The 21,517-nt window shown below is 34.9% G+C and overlaps 1 protein-coding gene across 1 annotated transcript in view; it reads right to left on the reverse strand.

The window, feature by feature from the left end:
- Positions 1 to 21,517, reverse strand: part of ADAMTS6 (ADAM metallopeptidase with thrombospondin type 1 motif 6) — a 297,675-nt gene that overhangs the window by 151,955 nt on the left and 124,203 nt on the right. Inside the window, exons 7-8 of the mRNA XM_035014519.1 lie at positions 14,250 to 14,293; positions 9,980 to 10,085 (exon numbers count right to left, since the gene is read on the reverse strand). Coding sequence (XP_034870410.1) covers positions 9,980 to 10,085; positions 14,250 to 14,293 — 150 coding nt within the window. The remainder of the gene's footprint in view (positions 1 to 9,979; positions 10,086 to 14,249; positions 14,294 to 21,517) is intronic.

Genomic DNA, 21,517 nt, shown 5'->3' on the forward strand with positions numbered 1-21,517 from the left:
TGTGTGTGTGTGTATACATTCCCACACAATGGAATATTATTTAGCCATAAAAAAGAATGAAATCTCGCCATTTGCAACAACATGGATGGAGCTAGAGAGTATAATGCTAAGCAAAGTAAATTAGTCAGAGAAAGACAAATACCATATAATTTCACTCATATGTGAAATTTAAAAAGCAAAATAAACAAGCAAAGGAAAAAAAGAGAGAGAGAGAGAGAAACCAAGAAATAGACTCTTAACTACAGAGAACAACTGATGGTTACCAGGAGGGAGGTGGGTGGGGGATGGGTGAAATAGGTGAAGGGGATTAAAGCGTACACTTATCATGATGAGCACTGAGTAATGTATAGAATTGCTGAATCACTATATTGTCACCTGAAACTAATATAACACTGTATGTTAAGTATACTGGAATTAAAATTAAGAACTTAATAAAAAATAATAATGCATATACAGTACATGGGCATACTAGTATGCCCATACCATTAACAAAAAAAAACCACAATGGATGGAACAGAACAATTTGAATTTCAGTTATGATGGGATTGTTGGGTGTTGATATTCTTGAATTCTACACTTGGCACAAAGATAAACATTTGCTAAAATGAGTATGGATTATATTTATAATAATAACTGTACACCCTAAAATTTTTTTTTAAATACTGAAATCATTCCAAGACTCTTATCACCACAGTAGTATGATATGAAGAATCAACAGGAAAAAAGCAGGAAAATTCACAAAAACAGGGAAATTAAACAACACATTGCTGAACAATCAATGGGTCAAAGAAGGAATCAAAATATAATAAAAAACTACTCTGAGACAAACGTAAATGGAAAAACAACATACCAAACTTAGGATACTAGCAAAAGCAATTCTAAGAGGGAAGAGTATAGTGATCAATGCTGATATTACAAAAAAAGAAAGATCTCAAATAAATAATGTGATTTTGTGCCTCGAAGAACTAGAAAAAAAAAGAACAAAATAAGGCCAAATTTTGTAGGAAAAAATAACAAAGATCAGAAAAGAAATGAGTGAGAGAATAGAAAATCAATAGAAAAGATCAATGAAATCAAGAGGTGCTTTTTTGAAAAGATAAGCCAAACTGACAAAACTTAGAGTAACTCAGAAAAAAAATTTAAATAAATATAGTCAGAAATGAAAGTAAAGACATTACAACTGATAGCACAGAAATACAGAAATCATAAGGGACAATTACAAACAATGATACATTAACAAACTAAATAAGACAGAAGAAAAGGAAAAAGTCCCAGAAACATAACCCACTAAGACTGAATCATGAAGAAATAGAAATTCTGAACAGATCATTAACAAGTAAGGAGATTGATCAGTAACCATAAAGCTCCCCAAAAAAGTAAAACCCAGGGACAGATAAATTCGTTGGTGAATTCTACTAAACATTTAAAGAATTAATGCCAAACCTTCTTAAACTCTTCCAAAAAACTGAAAAGAAACAAATATCCCCAAGTCTTTTACAAGGAACCAGCATTGCCCTGATAGCAAAGCCAGAATACATTCAAGACAAGAAAACTATAGGCCAATATCCCTGATGAATACAGATACAAAAATTTTCAACAAAATAATAGAAAAACGAGTTTAACAATACATTAAGATGATCACACATCATGATCAAGTAGGATTCATCCCTGAGATGCAAGGATGGCTCAACACATGCAAATCAGTAAGTGTGATACATCACATTAATAGAATGAAAAATAAAAATCATATGAGGATCTCAGTAGATAATGAAAAAGGATTTAACAAAATTCAACGTCCCTTCATTTTAAAAACTCTCAACAATGTGGGTGTATAGAAGCAACAAACCTCAACATCATAAAAGCCATATATGACCGGCCCACAGCTATATTATAATCAATGGTGAACTTTTAAGCTTTTCCTCTAAGATCAGGAAGAGTATCTAACCAAGAGTATCCTCCATACTCCCACCTCTCCTAGTCAACATAGTAAGTCCTAGCCAGACCAATCAGGCAACAAAAAAAAATGAAAGGCATTCAATCAGAAAGGAAGAAGTAAAATTATCTCTGCTCAGAGATGACATGATCTTATATATAGAAAATCCAAAAGACTCCACCAAAAAATGGTTAGAACTAATAAACAAATTCAGTAAAGTGCAGACTACAAAAGTCAACATACAAAAATCAGTTGTGTTTCTATACACTAGAACTATGAACAATCTGAAAAAGAAATAAAATTATACCATATACAGTAGCATCAAAAACTATAAAATCTTTAGAAATAAAATCATTAGAAATAAACTTAATCAGGAGCATCTGGCTGGCTGAGTCAGTAGAGTGTGTGACTCTTGACCTTGGGCTCCTGAGTTCAAGCCCTACATTCGGTGTACAGCTTACTTTTAAAAAATGTAATTAAATGAATTAATTTTTATATTTTAAATATTTTAAATATGAATTTTAAATAAAATTCATTTAATTACATTTTTTCAAGATTTTTATTTATTTATTTATTTGACAGAGAGCAAGAGAGCACAAGCTGGGAGAGTGGCAGAGGGAGAGGGAAAGGGAGAAGCAGGCTCCCCACTGAGCAGGAAGCCCAATGCAGGGCTCGATCCCAGGATCCCGGGATCATGACCTGAGTCGAAGGCAGACACTTAACTGACTAAGCCACCCAGGTGCCCCTAATTAAATTTTTTAAAAAAGAAATACATTTAATCAAAGAGGCAAAAGACCTGTATACTAAAAACAATAAGAAATTGATAAAAGAAATTGAAGAAGACAAATAAATTTGAAGATATCTCTTGCTAATGGATAGGAAGTGTTAATATCGTTAAAATGTTCAAACTACCCAAAACCATCTATAGGTTCAATACAAGTCCTATCAAAATTCCAATGACATTTTTCACAGAAATCCTAAAATTTGTATGAAATGACAAAAGACATAAGATTGCCAAAGCAATCTTGAAAAACAACAAAGCCAGTGCTATCACAAAACTGGAGGCAATGGAACAGAATAGGAAACCCAGAAAGACACACAGACACACACACACACACACACACACACACACAGTCAACTAACATTTTAAAGGGGTGCCAATAATACTCAATGGGAAAAAGATAGTCTCTTCAATAAATGGTGATGGGAAAACTGGCCTGCAAAAAATATGAAATTGGGCCCATATCTTACACAACTCCTAAGAACTAACTCAAAATGAATTAAAGATTTAAGTGTAAGACCAGAAACCATAAAATTCCTGGAAGAAAATATAGGGGAAAAGGGTTCTCAGCATCACCAATCATCTGGGAGATGCAAATCAAAAGCACAATGAGATACCACGTCACACCTATCAGAATGGCAAATATAAAAAACAATAGATTACAAATGCCAGCAAGAATGTGGAGAAAAGGGAACCCTTGTTGATGGGAATGTAAATTGGTACAGTCACTATGGAAAACAGTATGGAGGTTCCTCAAAAAAGTAATAGTAGAACTACCATATGATCCAGAAATCCCACTTCTGGTTATACAGCCAAAGGAAATAAAACGACTATCTCAAATAGATATCTGCACCCTCATGTTCATTGGAGAATTATTCATAATAGTCACAATTTAGAAACAACTTAAGTGTCCATCAACGGATAAAGGGATAAAGAAAATGTGATATATAAATACACACACACACTCTCTCTCTTTCTCTCTCTCTCTCTCTCTCAAATACTATTCAGTCATAAAAAGGAAGAAAATCCTGCCATTTGTTTCACTGAGGATGAACCTTGAGGGCATGAAATGAAAAAAGTAAGATCAAAGACAAATACTGTGTGATATCACTTACGTGTTATCTAAAAAAGCTGAACTCCTAGAAACAGTGAGTAGACTGGTGGTTGTCAGGGACTAGGGTGTGAAGGAAATGGGGAGATATTTAAAGCGTACAAACTTCCAGTTATACAATGAATAAGTTCTGAAGGTCTCATGTAATGTGACTATAGTTAATAATACTGTATTATATACTTGAACGTTGCTAAGAGAGTGGATCTTGAATGTTCTCACCACACACACAAAAAAAGGTAATTATATGATGTGATGGATGTGTTAACTAACCTTATCATGGTAATCATTTCGCAATATATACGTGTATCAAATCATCACGTTGTACACCTTAAACTTATACAATGTTATATGTCAATTATATCTCAATAAAGCTGGAAAAAAAGAAAAAAGGAGAAAACACAAATTACAAATATCAAGAATGAATGGTCGAATATCATTATTTAAGACATTAAAAAAGACAATAAAAGAATATTATAATAAATTTGACAATTTAGTTGAACTATCTAAATACTTTGAAAGACATAATTAACAAAAAAATCTCAAAAGATTAAATAAAAAGATTTTATATTTAATATAAAAACTGAATTATTAATCAACAATCTTCACATAAAGAAAATTCCAGGCTCAGATGGCTTCATTGGTGAATTCTATCAAACATTTAAGGAAGAAATACCATCAACCTTATGCATACAAACTCTTCCAGAAAATAGAACAGTTCCTAATTCAATTTATATGACTATATTCTGATACCAAAACTCAAGAAATATATGAGGGGCACTTGGGTGGCTCAGTCAGTTGAGCATACGACTCCTGATTTTTGGCTCAGGTCATGATCTCAGGATTGTGAGATCGATCCCCACATGGGGGCTGGACTGGGCATGGAGCTTGATTTAGATTATCTCCCTCCTTCTCCCTCTGCCCCCTCCCCTACCCCACTCATGCTTTTGTCTCTCTCTAAAAAAATAAAAATTTAAAAAAAGAGAGATAATGTAAGAAAACTACAACCAAAACAACAACAAAAAAAACTACAACCAATTTTTTTTTAATAAATCATGCTAAAATAACTAGATACTTGCGACAGAAAAAGAACCTCAACCTTTACTTCATACTATACAAAAAAATTAACTCAGGGGGTGCCTGGGTGGCTCAGTTGTTGAGCATCTGCCTTCGGCTCGGGTCATGATCCCAGGGTCCTGGGATCGAGCCCTGCATCGGGCTCCTTGCTCGGCGGGAGGCCTGCTTCTCCCTCTCCTTCTACCCCCTGCTTGTGTTCCTTCTCTAGCTGTGTCTCTGTCTGTCAAGTAAATAAATAAAATCTTTAAAAAAAAAAATTAAAAATTAACTCAGAATAGATCATAGATCTTAATATAAAAGCTGAAAGTATGAAACTTCTAGACAAAAATATAGAAGAAAATTTTCACAATTTTGAAGTAGGAAAAGACATTTTAGGATACACACAAAAAACACAACCCATACAAGAAAAATTTTAAATTACACTTCATTAAAATTTTAGAATTAAAAAAAAAAACATTAAAAAATGAATGGCAAACAATAGACTTGGAGAAAATATTCACATTATGTATATATGACAAAGAGTTTTTTACCCAGGATATACTGAGAACTCTTGCAACTCAATAAGAGACACCTCAGTTTGAAAAAAAAAATGGGAAAAAGATTTTGAATAGACATTCAAAGAAGATAATGAATGACAAATAAGCCTATGAAAAGATGCTCATCACTAACATTATTTATCAGAAAATAGATGATTAATTAAAATTACAATGAGATGCCACTAAAAGGTATAATAATGGCTAAAATAAAAAAGACAAACAAATGTTGACAAGGATCTTGAAGTAATCGGCTCTGATAGATTGCTAGTAGGAATGCAAAATGGTATCTAGCCACTTTGAAAAACAGTTCGTGGTAAAGTGAACCTAACATGTACCATAATACCAGCAGTACCTCCCAAGAGAAATGAAAGTATATGTCCAAACTAATACTTGTACATGGATGTTCATAGCAGTCCTATTCATTATAATAGCTCCAAACTAGAAAAAAACTAAAATGTGGTATCTGCTATTGCTATTGATAAGGAATACTATTCAGAAAAAAAAACCAAAAACAACATAAAAGCTACTGATACACACAACAACATGGGTGAATCTCAAAAGCATTACGCTAAGGGAAAGAAACTAGATACAAAAAGTGCCCTCTATATAAGCTGACTTAAATGGAACTATAGAAAAGACAAGTCTAATCTATAGTGATAGAAAGTAGATCTGTGGCTGTCTGGGCCCAGGGAAAAGGGGAAGAGAGTGGAGATTGAATGTAAAAAGGGAAAAAGGGGACTTTTTCAGGTAATGAAAATGCTGACATCTTAATTGTGGTGGTGGTTAAATGGTTATATACATTTGCCATAATTCATTGAGCTACACACAAAATGTATGTATCTTTATTGTATGTAAATTATACTTAAATGATGTTTTAAAACATACTCAAGGGAAAGCAAACTCTTCCAGAACACACAGAATACTTATTTTGATACCAAAACTAGACAAAGGCATTAACGTCCCAAATACAGTCTCAAATACTAGTTCCAAATCCTAAAATTCCCTTAGTGTATTAATTATTAGCCTTCTATTATGAAAGTATAGCCCTGATCAAACATTTCGAGACACCTAGGTATTTGTAGCAAGAGAAAGGAAGTTTGGATTAAAGAAAATAGTAATAAGAGCTTCCTAATACAAGTAACCTAATTTACAATTTTATCCTGAAGCCTGCCATATATCTCCTTTAAAAAAAAAAAAAAATCATCTCCTAACGACTCTTTTGTATCCCTATTGGTAAGACCAAACACTGATACTGATTTCCAAAAGCAAGACCAATATATACTTGCAGCTTTCACTAAAACATTTAACATTTCCATAAATTTTGTCAAAATCAGTTATAGTTCACTAAATAATGATTAAATATTAAATGAGCTAAGTCAACTAAAAGATTTATGATCTTAGGACCTATTCTTTTTTGTGAAGAAGTATCGGACGTATACAATAGTAGAGAGAGTAGCATAATGAACTCCCATCCATACACTATCAAGATAATAAAATTCAAGATGTTGCTATTCTTGCCATATCTTTCTCTGTTTTTCACTTTCTTTTAAAAGCAAATCTCAAACATCCTGTCATTTCAGTCCTGCATACTTCAATATGCATCCCTAAAAATTATAAATACTTTTAAGATGTCTTTTTATTTCTTTTGGGGGGCACCTGGGGGGCTCAGTCGTTAAGCGTCTGCCTTCGGCTCAAGTCAGGATCCTGGGGTCCTGGGATCGAACCCCGCATCGGGCTCCCTGCTCAGCAGGAAGCTTGCTTCTCCCTCTCCCACTCCCCCTGCTTGTGTTCCCTCTCTCGCTGTCTCTCTCTCTGTCAAATAAATAAATAAAATCTTTAAAAAAAGATTATTTTTGTACAGTATGGAAAATTTAGTTTTCTCAATATACAAGAAGTCAGGTTGAATTTTTCAACATCATATTTTTTCCACTGCTGAAACCTATAGCAACTATATAATTAATTAAAAGATCTTTCAATGAGCATTCTTTTCTATAAGGTTTTGTTAATTGCCTATGGCTTATAACTACATTAAAGCTAGACATGTTATTTAAATATAGCATAAACCCTCAATCTTTTATTTTACAAGAAAATTAATTTCTTGTTTTTACAAAGAGAAATAAAAGTGGTCACTAATTTGATCCCCATACGAGTCACCAGAAAAAAAATGGTCACTAAGGCCTAGCAAAAGAAAAAAGTTATCCCATAGCTGTTCAAAATAGATAGTATATCCATCCCTACACAAGTATACAGTGGGTGCAAAACCATACTCTACACACTGTAAAGAATACTAGAAAATCTTCCAACAGTCTAGTGATTCAGTGGGGTCACTTCTCAGTAACTCATAGTCCAATATTCTTCATTGTGATAAATCTGCAGATAACATCACATCACTTAACATCCATCCCACTAAATGATACAAGTTATAAAACTTCAATATACTTTAACTGAAAACGACACTTGACATTTACCATGGCTGTTGCTTTGTCTCAGGAAGAATAGGGAACACGGTATTTTAGGGATGCCATGAGTTGTGCCAGAGTTGACTTGCTAAGTTTCTTAAAGCTAAACCCTAAGATCATAAAAACAAGTAAAGGGATCTTCATTCATAAAAGAGATTTTTCCCTAACTGAGCAAATAATAATTTGATTTATTGAAAAAGATATGTTAAACATACCATGCCCAGGTTGTCTGGGGAAAAAGGAATGGAAGATACGGACATATTAATCAACTGAACATAGAAGGATAGCTGATTTTTCACTTGTCAAATAACATTTTTGAATGGAAGCATTTCTTCTGGCTCTCAATATAAAGCATTTTGTAGATTCCCCCCTCCTCATTTTTAGAAGTCATATTATCAAACAAGAATTAACTGTGAAATAAAGTTACTTTAAATCATATATGTCTTAAAAGGTTAATTCATATTCTACTTCTCTTTCATAATCGCCTATATAAAGCATAAACCATTCAACTTAAAAAGAATTAAAAGGAGTTACCCAAGAGGCCAACAACAATAACAAAAATCTAGGAAGGCTGAGAGTTGGTCAGTTAGAATCTTCATCTCAATAAAAGATACAAAGAGAGATAAACCCTTACCTCAACTATTTAAGTACATACAAGAAGGAGACTTATAATGCATATGTTGACGTTGACTAACTTCCGACTGCATGAGGTAACAGTGCTCTCATACACATATTATTCATCTGCTGTATGTTACTTGTCCTAACCTCTCAATTTAATTGAATCTAACAGAACCTATTAAATTCAGTCTGGTTGTATAAGATTATGACAGTCATTAATGAGCCAGACTTTTAAGTGCATGCATTGAAGATAAACTGACTGGTTAAGAGGGCTTTCCCCTTTTGTTCCCTTGCTGTTTACTGCAATGAAAACTAGAATACCAGTATTTTTAGGCCTGTAATACTGACTTTCCCTCATGCCTGAATCAAGTTAGGTTTAAACTTGCTGGTTACTCGCATTTACACATAAATCAACACTAATTTGGTAAAATTTAAGTCGCAAACTTCAAAATAATGCAACAGACTGACTCAATTTCACTCTCCACTTTGGGAAAAAAAACAAAAAACAAAAAACAAAACAAGCTGAGCTACAGATTTATCTCGGGAATGACCTCTGAGGCAACTATATAATAAACATTCATTTTTATTTGTTCTTTTTCCCCCATCCTTTTCTCTACCAAAAAGCAGACTGTAAAACTTAAATCATACAAATGTCAGGAGTTCCTGCAAATAGGCTTGTTTTAGTTAAAAATGTTTGACGATCCTTTTAAAGTTTTCAAATTTCTCTCCTTCCATGTGAGCAGGCTTTTACATTTACTACTGCCTGTTGCTTGAAAAAAAGAAAGTAAGGATTTTATTGCTAGGTGTGTGCATGTGGGGGGATAGCCATAGGACTGTTTTTGGCACAGATTTATTTAAAACAAATATTAAAAACTCCAGATCCTCCTAAAAGGTGATGAGAATGATATCTCACTACTCTTTGTAGCATCAGTTTTGATTGTTGTTGGGTTTTTTTTTAATTATTATTTCAAAGACATATTACACCTGAAAACACAAGTTACATGGCACTGATTGCACAAACTTTATGTCTGGAAAAGGTATGCTCACCCGCTGTATGAAGAGTGAAAACTCAAAGTAGATTTTATGGTAGTGGCATCAATGATGACTTTAAAATATATAGATACTGTCACTTGCGGAAAAGAAAGATCATTTAAACAATTTAACTTAGAGGAACTGTGTGATGAGCAGACGTGCTAAAGGTAAATTATTTCAAATATATATAACAAAACTTAAGTGTGTCTCATTCACCACTCTAAAAATATGGGTCATTGAATCAGAAAGATTATTTAACAAGTCTCCAGTTCTTAAGATGATTTATCCCAATACCCCAAATGATAACATTCTCTACTGAAATCAGACAAAAAGGCAGTAAAGTATGTTTGAGCACAGGCGCTCCACACAGTAGTTATGAGTTGCTCAAAAGAGTGGAGTTCTAAAATTTATTTTGATTTTCTTAAACTCACTCACTTGTGACCAATCTCATGTGCAATGGTAAAAGCGGAACCCAGGCCAATGTCTTCATTAATGCTGCAGCTCCTTTCAGGCTCACACATTCCAGCCACAGAGGCCAAGCCTGAATAAACAGAAGGAGACACAAAGGGTCAAGCCAAGGTGTTTCAGTCTTAAAAAGCCCATACTTATAAATGCCTGGATTCTTTTTAATAACCTCCATGCACAGAAGGAGCAGTTGGCAAAAGGTTAACTTTCTAGTCATTTGCAAAATCACTGGGGGGAGTTTCACTTTGCCGGCTAGACATTAATATTTTTTGAACTGCAGTCAGTGCTGGAAAATGTCTAGACTAGGGGTTAGATTTATAAATTTTACTTCTGGTAACTTGGGACCACCTAGTAACTTGAGCCAGAAGAGGGAATTCAAGAAAGCATTTCTATTTTAACATTCTTCAGGCTGTAGAAAGCAAAATACATCCACATTATTTTTCTAAAGAGATCTGTTTAAGTTTAGTGGGTTCATAAAAATATACAAGCAACTTTTTAGTTACCAAAAAAAGGGAATCCCAAATGGTTTTTTTTTAAATGACATTTTTTTATAAAAGCAAAAATGAATGATTCAAAAGAGAAAAAGGAGAACTGTTAAAAATAGGAGGTTTTGCATTTTTTTAATCTTCTGAAATAAGTCCTGATAGTGATGCAACAATTTCTTTAGGTATTTTAATGGAAAGAAAGACATTCACACTTTCAATGGTTATCTCCTCTCCCATCCCCCTTCAATGCATTAGTTTTACTAATAAAGCAAAAACTACAGTGTTAATTCACTGATTCTAATGAAATGTTCCGTTCTCAAGGTATTCCTCCCTTGGGAATTTTAGCTTGTAAAAGCTTTCATATTTACTTCCAAATGAATATTACGCCCTGTGAATTAGTACATAACTTTAAAACAGTACTTAGAAAAAAAGAATTTTTGTGTGAAAAATGTCATGTGTTATAAGGAAACAGATGCTAAATTATACTTAACACATATAGGAACGAAAGTTATTTAAAAGAAATTGAAGGAAAAGTAGGAAAAACATTTTGTATGTTAGTAGTCTACTATCATTACCCAAATAATAATTATCTAACCACAAAAAGTGATTTGAATCCAATTCAATGAATATTTATTGACCACAATAAGCAATGTTCCATGCTAGGTACAATTTCCCAGTTACACTAATTTGGAACAATAAAAGCTATTCAATTAATATTTTTACTGATAAGAAAGCTCTAGAAATTGTTTTTCTGTACCTTCTAATATAAAATATGAACATAATAGCCACACTGGAACAGAGATGAGGTCAGTGCTAGATTTGCTAATAGATTGTTTGCTTTTCCTACTGTTTTATGTGGAAGGAGCACGCGCTGGGAAAGGGGTTGATTTCTGTCACTGAGTTATTGTAAATACTAGTGTTATCCTTGTTGTGCCCTTCCATCTACTTAGAAGTCTTGGGACCTGAAGAAGAGGAAGTAAAAAGAGGGACTAGTTGGGGCACTAAGTCACTAAGGTGACTTAATTTTTTTGGTAAATCACAAATATGTAAGAAATGTTAGTTCTAAATTCCCCTGAGACAAAGAGAGATAGGGAGAGAAAGAATACCAAAAAAGTTTGCAGTAGATTATCTGGCTAAGCTATTGAGTTCAATATCATTCATGATATGGGAAGAACAAAGCCACACTGTTTGAATACTGTTTCTGTTTTAAGCTTTATGAAATTTGGTTAAAAAACAATTACTGAGAATAATTATTGTTAAATTAACATTTCTTATATTTCCCAAAATATATTATTCCATGGGTTAGATTTTTGTTTGTTGTTATTGTGACTGTTTGGTATATGCCATGTGGTAATATTTTTAACTGAGAATTCTCAATGACTCCCTAAGGTGTATTTGCAAGCACAGATTTACCTCTCTATCTGATATAAAATTAACTTAGTTGTTCTACTAAAAGAACAACTTCAGAAAGAACATATTTGGGAAATAACTCTTCGTTAAAAATACAGAGCTAAATTCTAACTGAAATAAAATAATTTAGAGCTAATCTATTTTCACAACCCCTACAACTTTCTATATTCCTATAAAATTGAGGCTGTCAAAGTTCTTACGTGTGATTGTGTTAATAGGGGTTTGATTACTATTTGGGTCATTTAGATTTCCTCAGTTTGATGGCCACAGTTTGCACCCTTAAATCTACTTAGCCATGTTACAACTGGTCATCAAAGTTACTAAGCAAGAGAATATGCAAGTATTAGCATAAAAACCAACATGAAAGTTGACAGAATGACCACCCAAAAAGAAAAACCCTGACCACCATTCTGTACTGATAATATATTTTTCACATATGAAGCTCAACACATGTATACATATGCAGTCATTTAGTTTTCACCATGAGATAGTATAAAAGATAATTTATAATGGCTTATAATTTGAAAATAATTTATACTGAGCTTGAAAATGCATTGACATGAACCAAAGTATTAATGTATTGATTTTGGAAATTAATAAGCTATAAAAATTGGAATACATATTTGGGAAAGAAAGAGATGTTGGGTAGAAGCATATCTCGAATCTACTTGAGTAAAAATAACAACATAAGTATAGGCAGTGTTATTACTAATGTCCTAATGAAGAAGACATCTCAGTGTAAACAATCTACCTTCAAAAAGCAGAATAGAATGTATATAGATATATACATATGTATTTCCTCAGAATACATATATATACAATGGAAAAATACAAGCTCTAGCTTATACCTCCTTTGAAGCTTAGTGTCAATTGTATTTAAAATTGATCAAGCACTTAGTAAATGCTTTCAGATATTGAACAATAACAGGTTAAGTTAGTATAATTTCTACAACAAATAATAATACCAGTGCATTTTTACAGTACTTCTCTATTAAACATCTTTGTATTTTTTTTCCTTTAAGTGATTTTTACAATATCCCTGTTACATAAGGGCAGATATTGCTCCTACTTCATAGATAAGGAATTGAGGAATAAATACCTAAATAAAGAGGAAAAAGTAATGCACTGAAACAGTCAAAGCCAGTTGTTAGTTTCCAGTTTCCACTTTAGGGTCCTTTCCAATGGATTATTTTGCTTTTGTTAACCTAAAAACCTAAATCTTTTTGATGTGAGATCTCTCAGCAAAGAGAGTTCTTTCTACATTATGTTTTTTAACTAGCAAACTTCTCTACCCTAAATACTGATCGTTGGCTAATTGGGATTTCTTTTTTAGCCTTAAATCCTGAGGGAAATAGGATAGGAGAAGACTGGAAAGGCAGATAAAAATCAAGAGAAATTTTAATCTCTACAGACAGGACTTTCTGAATTCTCCCAGGAAACTGGGTAACACCTTTTCTCCCACCTCTACTTAAATTTGATCTTCCCAAAATTCTTATGAGGAGCATAGGAATAGATTTCATAATTGTTCCTTTACAGGCAAGAAAATTGAGACTTATCATAGAGAAACTAGAAAATTCACCTTCAGGTGCTTAACTTTTGAGTCTGTAATCAGTCTCTATGACACTAAAAAAATTATCTTAGAAGAAAAAGCTCCCGTTCTTAAAAGTAACTCTAGTTGCTTAACAATTCAGTCTACTTGAAAGCTATCATTTCCCCCATTTGTATTTGCAGTTAACTTTTAACCAGAATGAAGTTATACTCTACAACAAAATGTGACTTTTTAAATTCTAGAATATGCAGAAATGCTTTTTAAAAAACAAATATTTGGGAAGCACAAGAAAGATAATCTTGACCTCTCTACTGCTGGTTGTAATATTTCACAATTTTTTTTTTATTGTTGCTCAGGTCCTGAAAATTTCCAGTATCTTAATTTATGGGGATATACCCGCGCCACAAAATTGCACCAAAGTACATTAAGAACACAATGTCTCCCTTTTAAGTATCCCCCGACTTTTCCCCCTATCCTTTCCTAGCCTGATATTTGAAGATGCTGTGTGCTTTTATTTGCTCTTAAATTCCTTGGTATTTTTGGAAAATACATTACAGACTGGTAACTTTTGATTCATCATGATTGTTTGAAGATTTAGAATCATCTTCTAAGTTGTTTTTAATCATCATTCTACTTGTTTCCTAGTTAAGTGACATACCCACATGGGTCAGGATTAACAATTTATAGGAGTAATTTCAGATGTGCCAGAAAGGAAAATGACCAAATTAATGATAAAGAGTAAAGCCACTGGACCAAAAAGACAATCTGAACTATGCTCCCTTTATAAAAAACTTACCCAATGTTCCACAGGGCTTATTTTTATAAGTGCAGATATCATATCTATAGAGGAGAAAAAAGAGAGATGAAATTTGTAATCTGATTAAATTTGTAAAATATTTTCGTATATTCATCACATTTCTTTCTTAGAGCTCTGGGTTGTCAGACCACAATCAGTGCAGTTATGAGCAGCCAGCTGGAGCGTGGGCATTTTCAGCACTCTGGGGGACACACCGGCTGCACTACACTCACAGCCTCTGGCTGTAAGCCAATGGGACACCTGCCAGTAAGAAAAAAAGGTTAAAGTGGATTTCTGTAATTGCGAGTTCCATAAAACCATCTACCATACTGTTTTGAAGCTAGAATAGCTTGTCTGCAGATTGCTACTGCTTCTACAAAAAAGCAAATGGGTGGCTTTTTATTCCCAATCTCTTTGAACCTGCTGGAATATTTTTCTTATTATAGCCACAGATTATGTTTTATACTTCTGAGCTGTAAGCACTATCTGGCGTTCCTTCAACTCTATCACAGATTCTTGTTTAAAAAAAAAATAGCACAATACAGCAATGGGAATAAAATTGGTATCACAAAGTTTTCCTACTTGTATACCAGAAATTTAGCATAGTTAAAATACAGATATTTTTACGTGAATTTGCAAACAGCGAAATAAATAGCTCAATAGGAGCTTTCCTAATGTTGGCGGGACTTACTCTAATGCTATATTGCATTACAACTCAATACAAAAGATGAAGTCCTTAAGTAATGTTGCATATTTTAAAATATATTACATTTAGAATGCTAAATCAATATTGATATGAACATCCAATTTTAAGCAGTTTTTAATAGTATTCTTGTAAACTAATCTTTAAAACCAAAAGTATTCCATTTCTAAAGTGAGAATAAAAAATAAATTTAAAAAGACTGACCATTTTTATTTGCCTATGTTTTATGCTAGAAATGAAAAGCTTTTCAGGTAAAATATAAAATTTCACAAACTACAGGAAAATCCAAGTTGTAAAAGTTCTTTGTATATAAAATGGTTAGTCCATATTACTGGAGGAAGTGATTAATAATTAATCCCATTCTTGTTCACTACATCAAAATGTGTTTTCAAAAAATAAATATCACATCCAGCATATCACTGTACTATTGAGCTCATTAAAATCCCTGGAGATGCCTTTTGCCTATTTTTAGAGTTTTGAACTCTTCATCTTGTACACTTTACATTTGGGGAAAGGGATTTCTCCTCTTGCACAACTTTCTCTTCTATCATTCACATATTCATCTTCCTCTTGTCTTGTAATTGGTAAACTATGAGATTTCAGTATCTGGAACATTCTTGAATGTAAGAGATAGAGAGGGTACTTGGTATATTTACCAAAGCACCAGAAAATATATTCTGGGTGTCACAAAATCAATTTATCTTGTGATCATACTGTATAATGCCTATGATGTTATGAAGACACAACCCATCCCAGGAGTCTTCAAGAAAATGTAAACAAAGACTTTTCATGGGTACTGCAGATATCAATGTCTAAACGGAATCTATAACCAAATTCTCAACTTCTACATATGTCTTTTCCTAAAACTGATCTGCCTGAGAATGCAAGCACCTGCAAGCCACCAGCTTCCCTTTTCCTCTTTTACCTTTCACAATTGCCCTGTTTCTGCTTTACAAAAAAGAAAGCTTACTTCTCACCCATCCCAAACATTGTTATGGTGCATTGCCTCCTGGGCATAAAAGTCTCCAGGATGGGGAGCAAGATGGCAGAGGAGTAGGAGACCTGGAATTCGTCTGGTCCCAGGAATTCAGCTAGATAGGGATCAAACCATTCTGAACACCTACGACTCAACAGGAGATCGAAGAAAAGAATAGCAACAACTCTCTGAACAGAAAAGCGAGCACTTTCTGGAAGGCAGGACGTGTGGAGAAGTGAATCCGAGGTGATATTCGGGAAGATAGACAGCGGGGGTGGGGGCCTCCGGCGGCCGCTTCTGGCAACTGATAGAACCGCAGAGCACAAAATCGGAACTTTTAGAAGTCGGCTCTGCTGAGGGACATCGCTCCAGTGGCTAAGCGGGGGGTAGAACCCTCGTGGGACAGTGTGGTCTCAGGACCCTCAGGGTCACAGGAAGAACCGGGGTACCTGAGTGCGGCAGAGCTCCCAGGTATAGGAGCGGGGAAGCCGGATGCAGAGACGGAGCAGAGGAGTGGGCTCTCAGCTCGCAGTTGCCATAAACCGTGATCTGCGGCACAGCCGGGCCACTGCTCTTCCAGGACCGAACAAGCGGAGACCGGGGAGACGGGAGTGACTGATTGCTTTTCTCTGGGGGCACACTGAGGAGTGGGGACCCGAATTCTCGGCTCTGCCGGGGCAGAGATTGGCAGGCCGCCATTTTCACTCTCGTCCTCCAAAGTTGCATGGAAAGCTTGCAGGGAACAAAAGCTCCTGAGAGCAAACCCGAGCAGATTACTTAGCCCTGACCGGCAAGGACGGGTAATTCCGCCTCCGGCAAAGACATTTGGAAACCATGGCAACAGGCTCCTCCCCCAGAAGATCAGGAAGAACAGCCAGCCAAGACCAAGTTTACTGATCAATGAGAATAGCAGAACTCCAGTGCTAGGGGAATACTGCACATAGAATTCATGGCTTTTTTACCATGATTCTTTAGTCTTTCAAAGTTTTTTTTTTTTTTTTGTATTTTTCTTTTTCCCTTTTTCAACCAACATCTTATCAATCCCTTTTTTTTTTTTAAAGATTTTATTTATTTATTTGACAGAGAGATACACAGCGAGAGAGGGAACACAAGCAGGGGGAGTGGGAGAGGGAGAAGCAGGCTTCCCGCCGAGCAGGGAGCCCGATGTGGGACTCAATCCCAGGACCCTGGGATCATGACCTGAGCCGAAGGCAGACGCTTAACGACTGAGCCACCCAGGCGCCCCATCAATCCCTTTTTTAAAAAATCTTTTTTATTTTTCATTTTTAGAGTCATATTCTATCCCTTCATAGTGGTTACCCTTATTTTTGGTATATATATATATATATATATATATAAGTTGTTCTCTCTTTAAAATTTTGGGATACAATTTCTTCTAACAGATCATAATATACCTTAAATCTCTAGTGTATGGCTTTGTTCTAGTCTCCTGCCTGACCACATTCTCTCCTTTTTTTTTTTTAAATCCTCCTCTTTGTTTTTTCAACCAACTTCTTATCTTATCAACTCCTTTTATAAAATCTTTTATAATTTTCATCTTTACAGTCATATTCCATCCCTTCATTGTATTAACCCTTATTTTTGGGTATATATAAGTTTTTCTTTCTTTTAAAAATTTTGGGAGGCACTTTCTTCTAACAGACCAAAACACACCAAAATCTAGTGTGTGGCACTGATCTATGCACCAGCCTGATCATATTTGATCATATTCTGTTTTGTTTTGTTTTGTTTTTGTTTGTTTTTATATTTTTCTTTTTCTTTTTTCTTTCTTTCCCTTTCTTTTCCCCCAGTTTCAGGTCTTTTCTGATTTGTTTAGTATATATTTTCTGGGGACGTTGTTACCCTGTTACCATTTGTTCTCTCATTCATCTATTCTCCTCTGGACAAAATGACAAGATGGAAAAAATCACCTCAACAAAAAGAACAAGAGGCAGTACCGACTGCCAGCGACCTAATCAATATGGACATTAGTATGATGTCAGAACTAGAGTTCAGAATGACGATTTTAAAGATACTAGCTGGGCTTGAAAAAAAACATGGAAGTTATTAGAGAAACCCTTTCTGGAGAAATAAAAGAACTAAAATCTAACCAAGTCGAAATCAAAAAGGCTATTAATGAGGTGCAATCAAAAATGGAGGCTCTAACTGCTACAATAAATGAGGCAGAAGAGAGAATTAGTGATATAGAAGATGAAATGATGGAAAATAAAGAAGCTGAGAAAAAGAGAGATAAACAACTACTGGATCACGAGGGCAGAATTCGAGAGATAAGCGATACTGTAAGACGAAACAACATTAGAATAATTGGGATCCCAGAAGAAGAAGAAAGAGAGAGAGGAGCAGAAGGTATATTGGAGCAAATTATAGCAGAGAACTTCCCTAATTTGGGGAAGGAAACAGGCATCAAAATCCAGGAGAGGCACAGAGAAACCCTCTCAAAATCAATAAAAATAGGTCAACCAGCCCAACATCTAATAGTAAAACTTATGAGTCTCAGAGACAAAGAGAAAATCCTGAAAGCAGCTTGGGAGAAGAGATCTGTAACCTACAGTGGTAGAAACATTAGATTGGCAACAGACCTACCCACAGAGACCTGGCAGGCCAGAAAGGACTGGCATGATATATTCAGAGCACTAAATGAGAAAAATATGCAGCCAAGAATACTATATCCAGCTAGGCTGTCACTGAAAATTGAAGGAGAGATAAAAAGCTTCCAGGACAAACAAAAACTAAAGGAATTTGCAAACACAAAACCAGCCCTACAAGAAATATTGAAAGGGGTCCTCTAAGCAAAGAGAGAGCCTAAAAGCAACATAGACCAGAAAGAAACACAGACAATATACAGTGACAGTCACCTTACAGGCAATACAATGGCACTAAATTCATATCTTTCAATAGTTACCTTGAATGTAAATGGACTAAATGCCCCAATCAAAAGACACAGGCTATCAGATTGGATAAAAAAACAAGACCCATCGATATGCTGTCTGCAAGAGACTCATTTTAGACCCAAAGACACCCCCAGATTGAAAGTGAGGGGGTGGAAAACCATTTACATGCTAATGGACACCAAAAGAAAGCTGGGGTGGCAATCCTTCTATCAGACAAATTAGATTTTAAACCAAAGACTGTAATAAGAGATGAGGAAGGACACTATATCATACTTAAAGGGTCTATCCAACAAGAAGATCTAACAATTGTAAATATCTATGCCCCTAACACAGGAGCAGCCAATTATATAAGCCAATTAATAACAAAAGCAAAGAAACACATCAACAACAATACAATAATAGTAGGGGACTTTAACACCCCCCTCACTGAAAGGGACAGATCATCTAAGCAAAAGATCAACAAGGAAATAAAGACTTTAAATGACACATTGGACCAAATGGACTTCACAGACATATTCAGAACATTCCATCCCAAAGCAACATAATACACATTCTTCTCTAGTGCCCATGGAACATTCTCCAGAATAGATCACATCCTAGGTCACAAATCAGGTCTGAACTGGTACCAAAAGAATGGGATCATTCCCTGCATATTTTCAGACCACAGTGCTTTGAAACTAGAACTCAATCACAAGAGGAAAGTCGGAAAGAACTCAAATACATGGAGGCTAAAGAGCATCCTACTAAAGAATGAATGGGTCAAACAGGAAATTAAAGAAGAATTTTAAAAATTCATGGAAACAAATGAAAATGAAAACACAACTGTTCAAAAATTTTGGGATACAGCAAAGGCGGTCCTAAGAGGAAAGTATATAGCAATACAAGCCTTTCTCAAGAAACAAGAAAGGTCTCAAATACACAACCTAACCCTACACCTAAAGGAGCTGGAGAAAGAACAGCAAATAAAGCCTAAACCCAGCAGGAGAAGAGAAATAATAAAGAGCAGAGCAGAAATCAATGAAATAGAAACCAAAAGAACAGTAGAACAGATCAACGAAACTAGGAGCTGGTTCTTTGAAAGAATTAACAAGATTGATAAACCCCTGGCCAGACTTATCAAAAAGAAAAGAGAAATGACCCAAATAAACAAAATCATGAATGAAAGAGGAGAGATCACAACCAACACCAAAGAAATATAAACAATTATAAGAACCTATTATGAGCAACTCTATGCCAGCAAATTAGATAATCTGGAAGGAATGGATGCATTCCTAGAGATGTATCAACTACCAAAACTGAACCAGGAAGAAATAGAAAACCTGAACAGGCCTATAACCACTAAGGAAATTGAAGCAGTAATCAAAAATCTCCCAGAAAGCAAGAGCCCAGGGCCAGATGGCTTCCCAGGGGAACTCTACCAAACATTTAAAGAAAAATTAATACCTATTCTTCTGAAACTGTTACAAAAAATAGAAATGGAAGGAAAACTTCCAAACTCGTTTTATGAGGCCAGCATTACCTTGATCCCAAAACCAGACAAAGACCCCATCAAAAAGGAGAATTACAGACCAATATCCTTGATGAACATGGATGCAAAAATTCTCACCAAAATACCAATAGCCAATAGGATTCAACAGTAAATTGAAAGGATTATTCACCATGACCAAGTGGGACTTATCCCTGGGCTGCAAGGTTGGTTCAACATCTGCAAATCAATCAATGTGATATAATACATTAATAAAAGAAAGAACAACAACCATATGATCCTCTCAATAAATGCAGAAAAAGCATTTTACAAAGTACAGCATCCTTTCTTGATCAAAACGCTTCAGAGTATAGGGATAGAGGGTACATACCTCAATATCATAAAAGCCATCTATGAAAAACCCAGTGAATATCATTCTCAGTGGGGAAAAACTGAGAGCTCTCTCCCTAAGGTCAGGACCACGGCAGGGATGTCCACTATCACCACTGCTATTCAACATAGTATTAGAAGTCCTAGCCACAGCAATCAGAGAACAAAAAGAAATCAAAGGCATCCAAATCAGCAAAGAAGTCAAACTCTCACTCTTTGCAGATGATATGATACTTTATGTGGAAAACCCAAAAGACTCCACCCCAAAACTGCTAGAACTCATACAGGAATTCAGTAAAGTGGCAGGATATAAAATCAATGCACAGAAATCAGTGGCATTCCTATACACCAACAACAAGACAGAAGAAAGAGAGATTAAGGAGTCGATCCCATTTATAATTGCACCCAAAACCATAAGATACCTAGGCATAAATCTAACCAAAGAGGCAAAGAATCTGTACTCAGAAAACTATAAAACACTCATGAAAGAAATTGAGGAAGACACAAAGAAATGGAAAAACGTTCCATGCTCATGGATTGGAAGAACAAATATTGTGAAGATGTCAATGCTACCTAGAGCAATCTACACATTCAATGCAATCCCCATCAAAATACCATCCACTTTTTTCAAAGAAATGGAACAAATAACCCTAAAATTTGTATGGAACCAGAAAAGACCCCGCATAGCCAGAGGAATGTTGAAAAAGAAAAACAAAGCTGGTGGCATCACAATTCCGGACTTCCAGCTCTATTACAAAGCTGTCATCATCAAGACAGCATGGTACTGGCACAAAAACAGACACATAGATCAATGGAACAGAA

This window comes from Mirounga leonina, unplaced genomic scaffold (assembly GCF_011800145.1).
Source record: "Mirounga leonina isolate KUSES-001 unplaced genomic scaffold, KU_Mleo_1.0 Mir_168, whole genome shotgun sequence".
Classification (NCBI taxonomy): Eukaryota; Metazoa; Chordata; class Mammalia; order Carnivora; family Phocidae; genus Mirounga; species Mirounga leonina.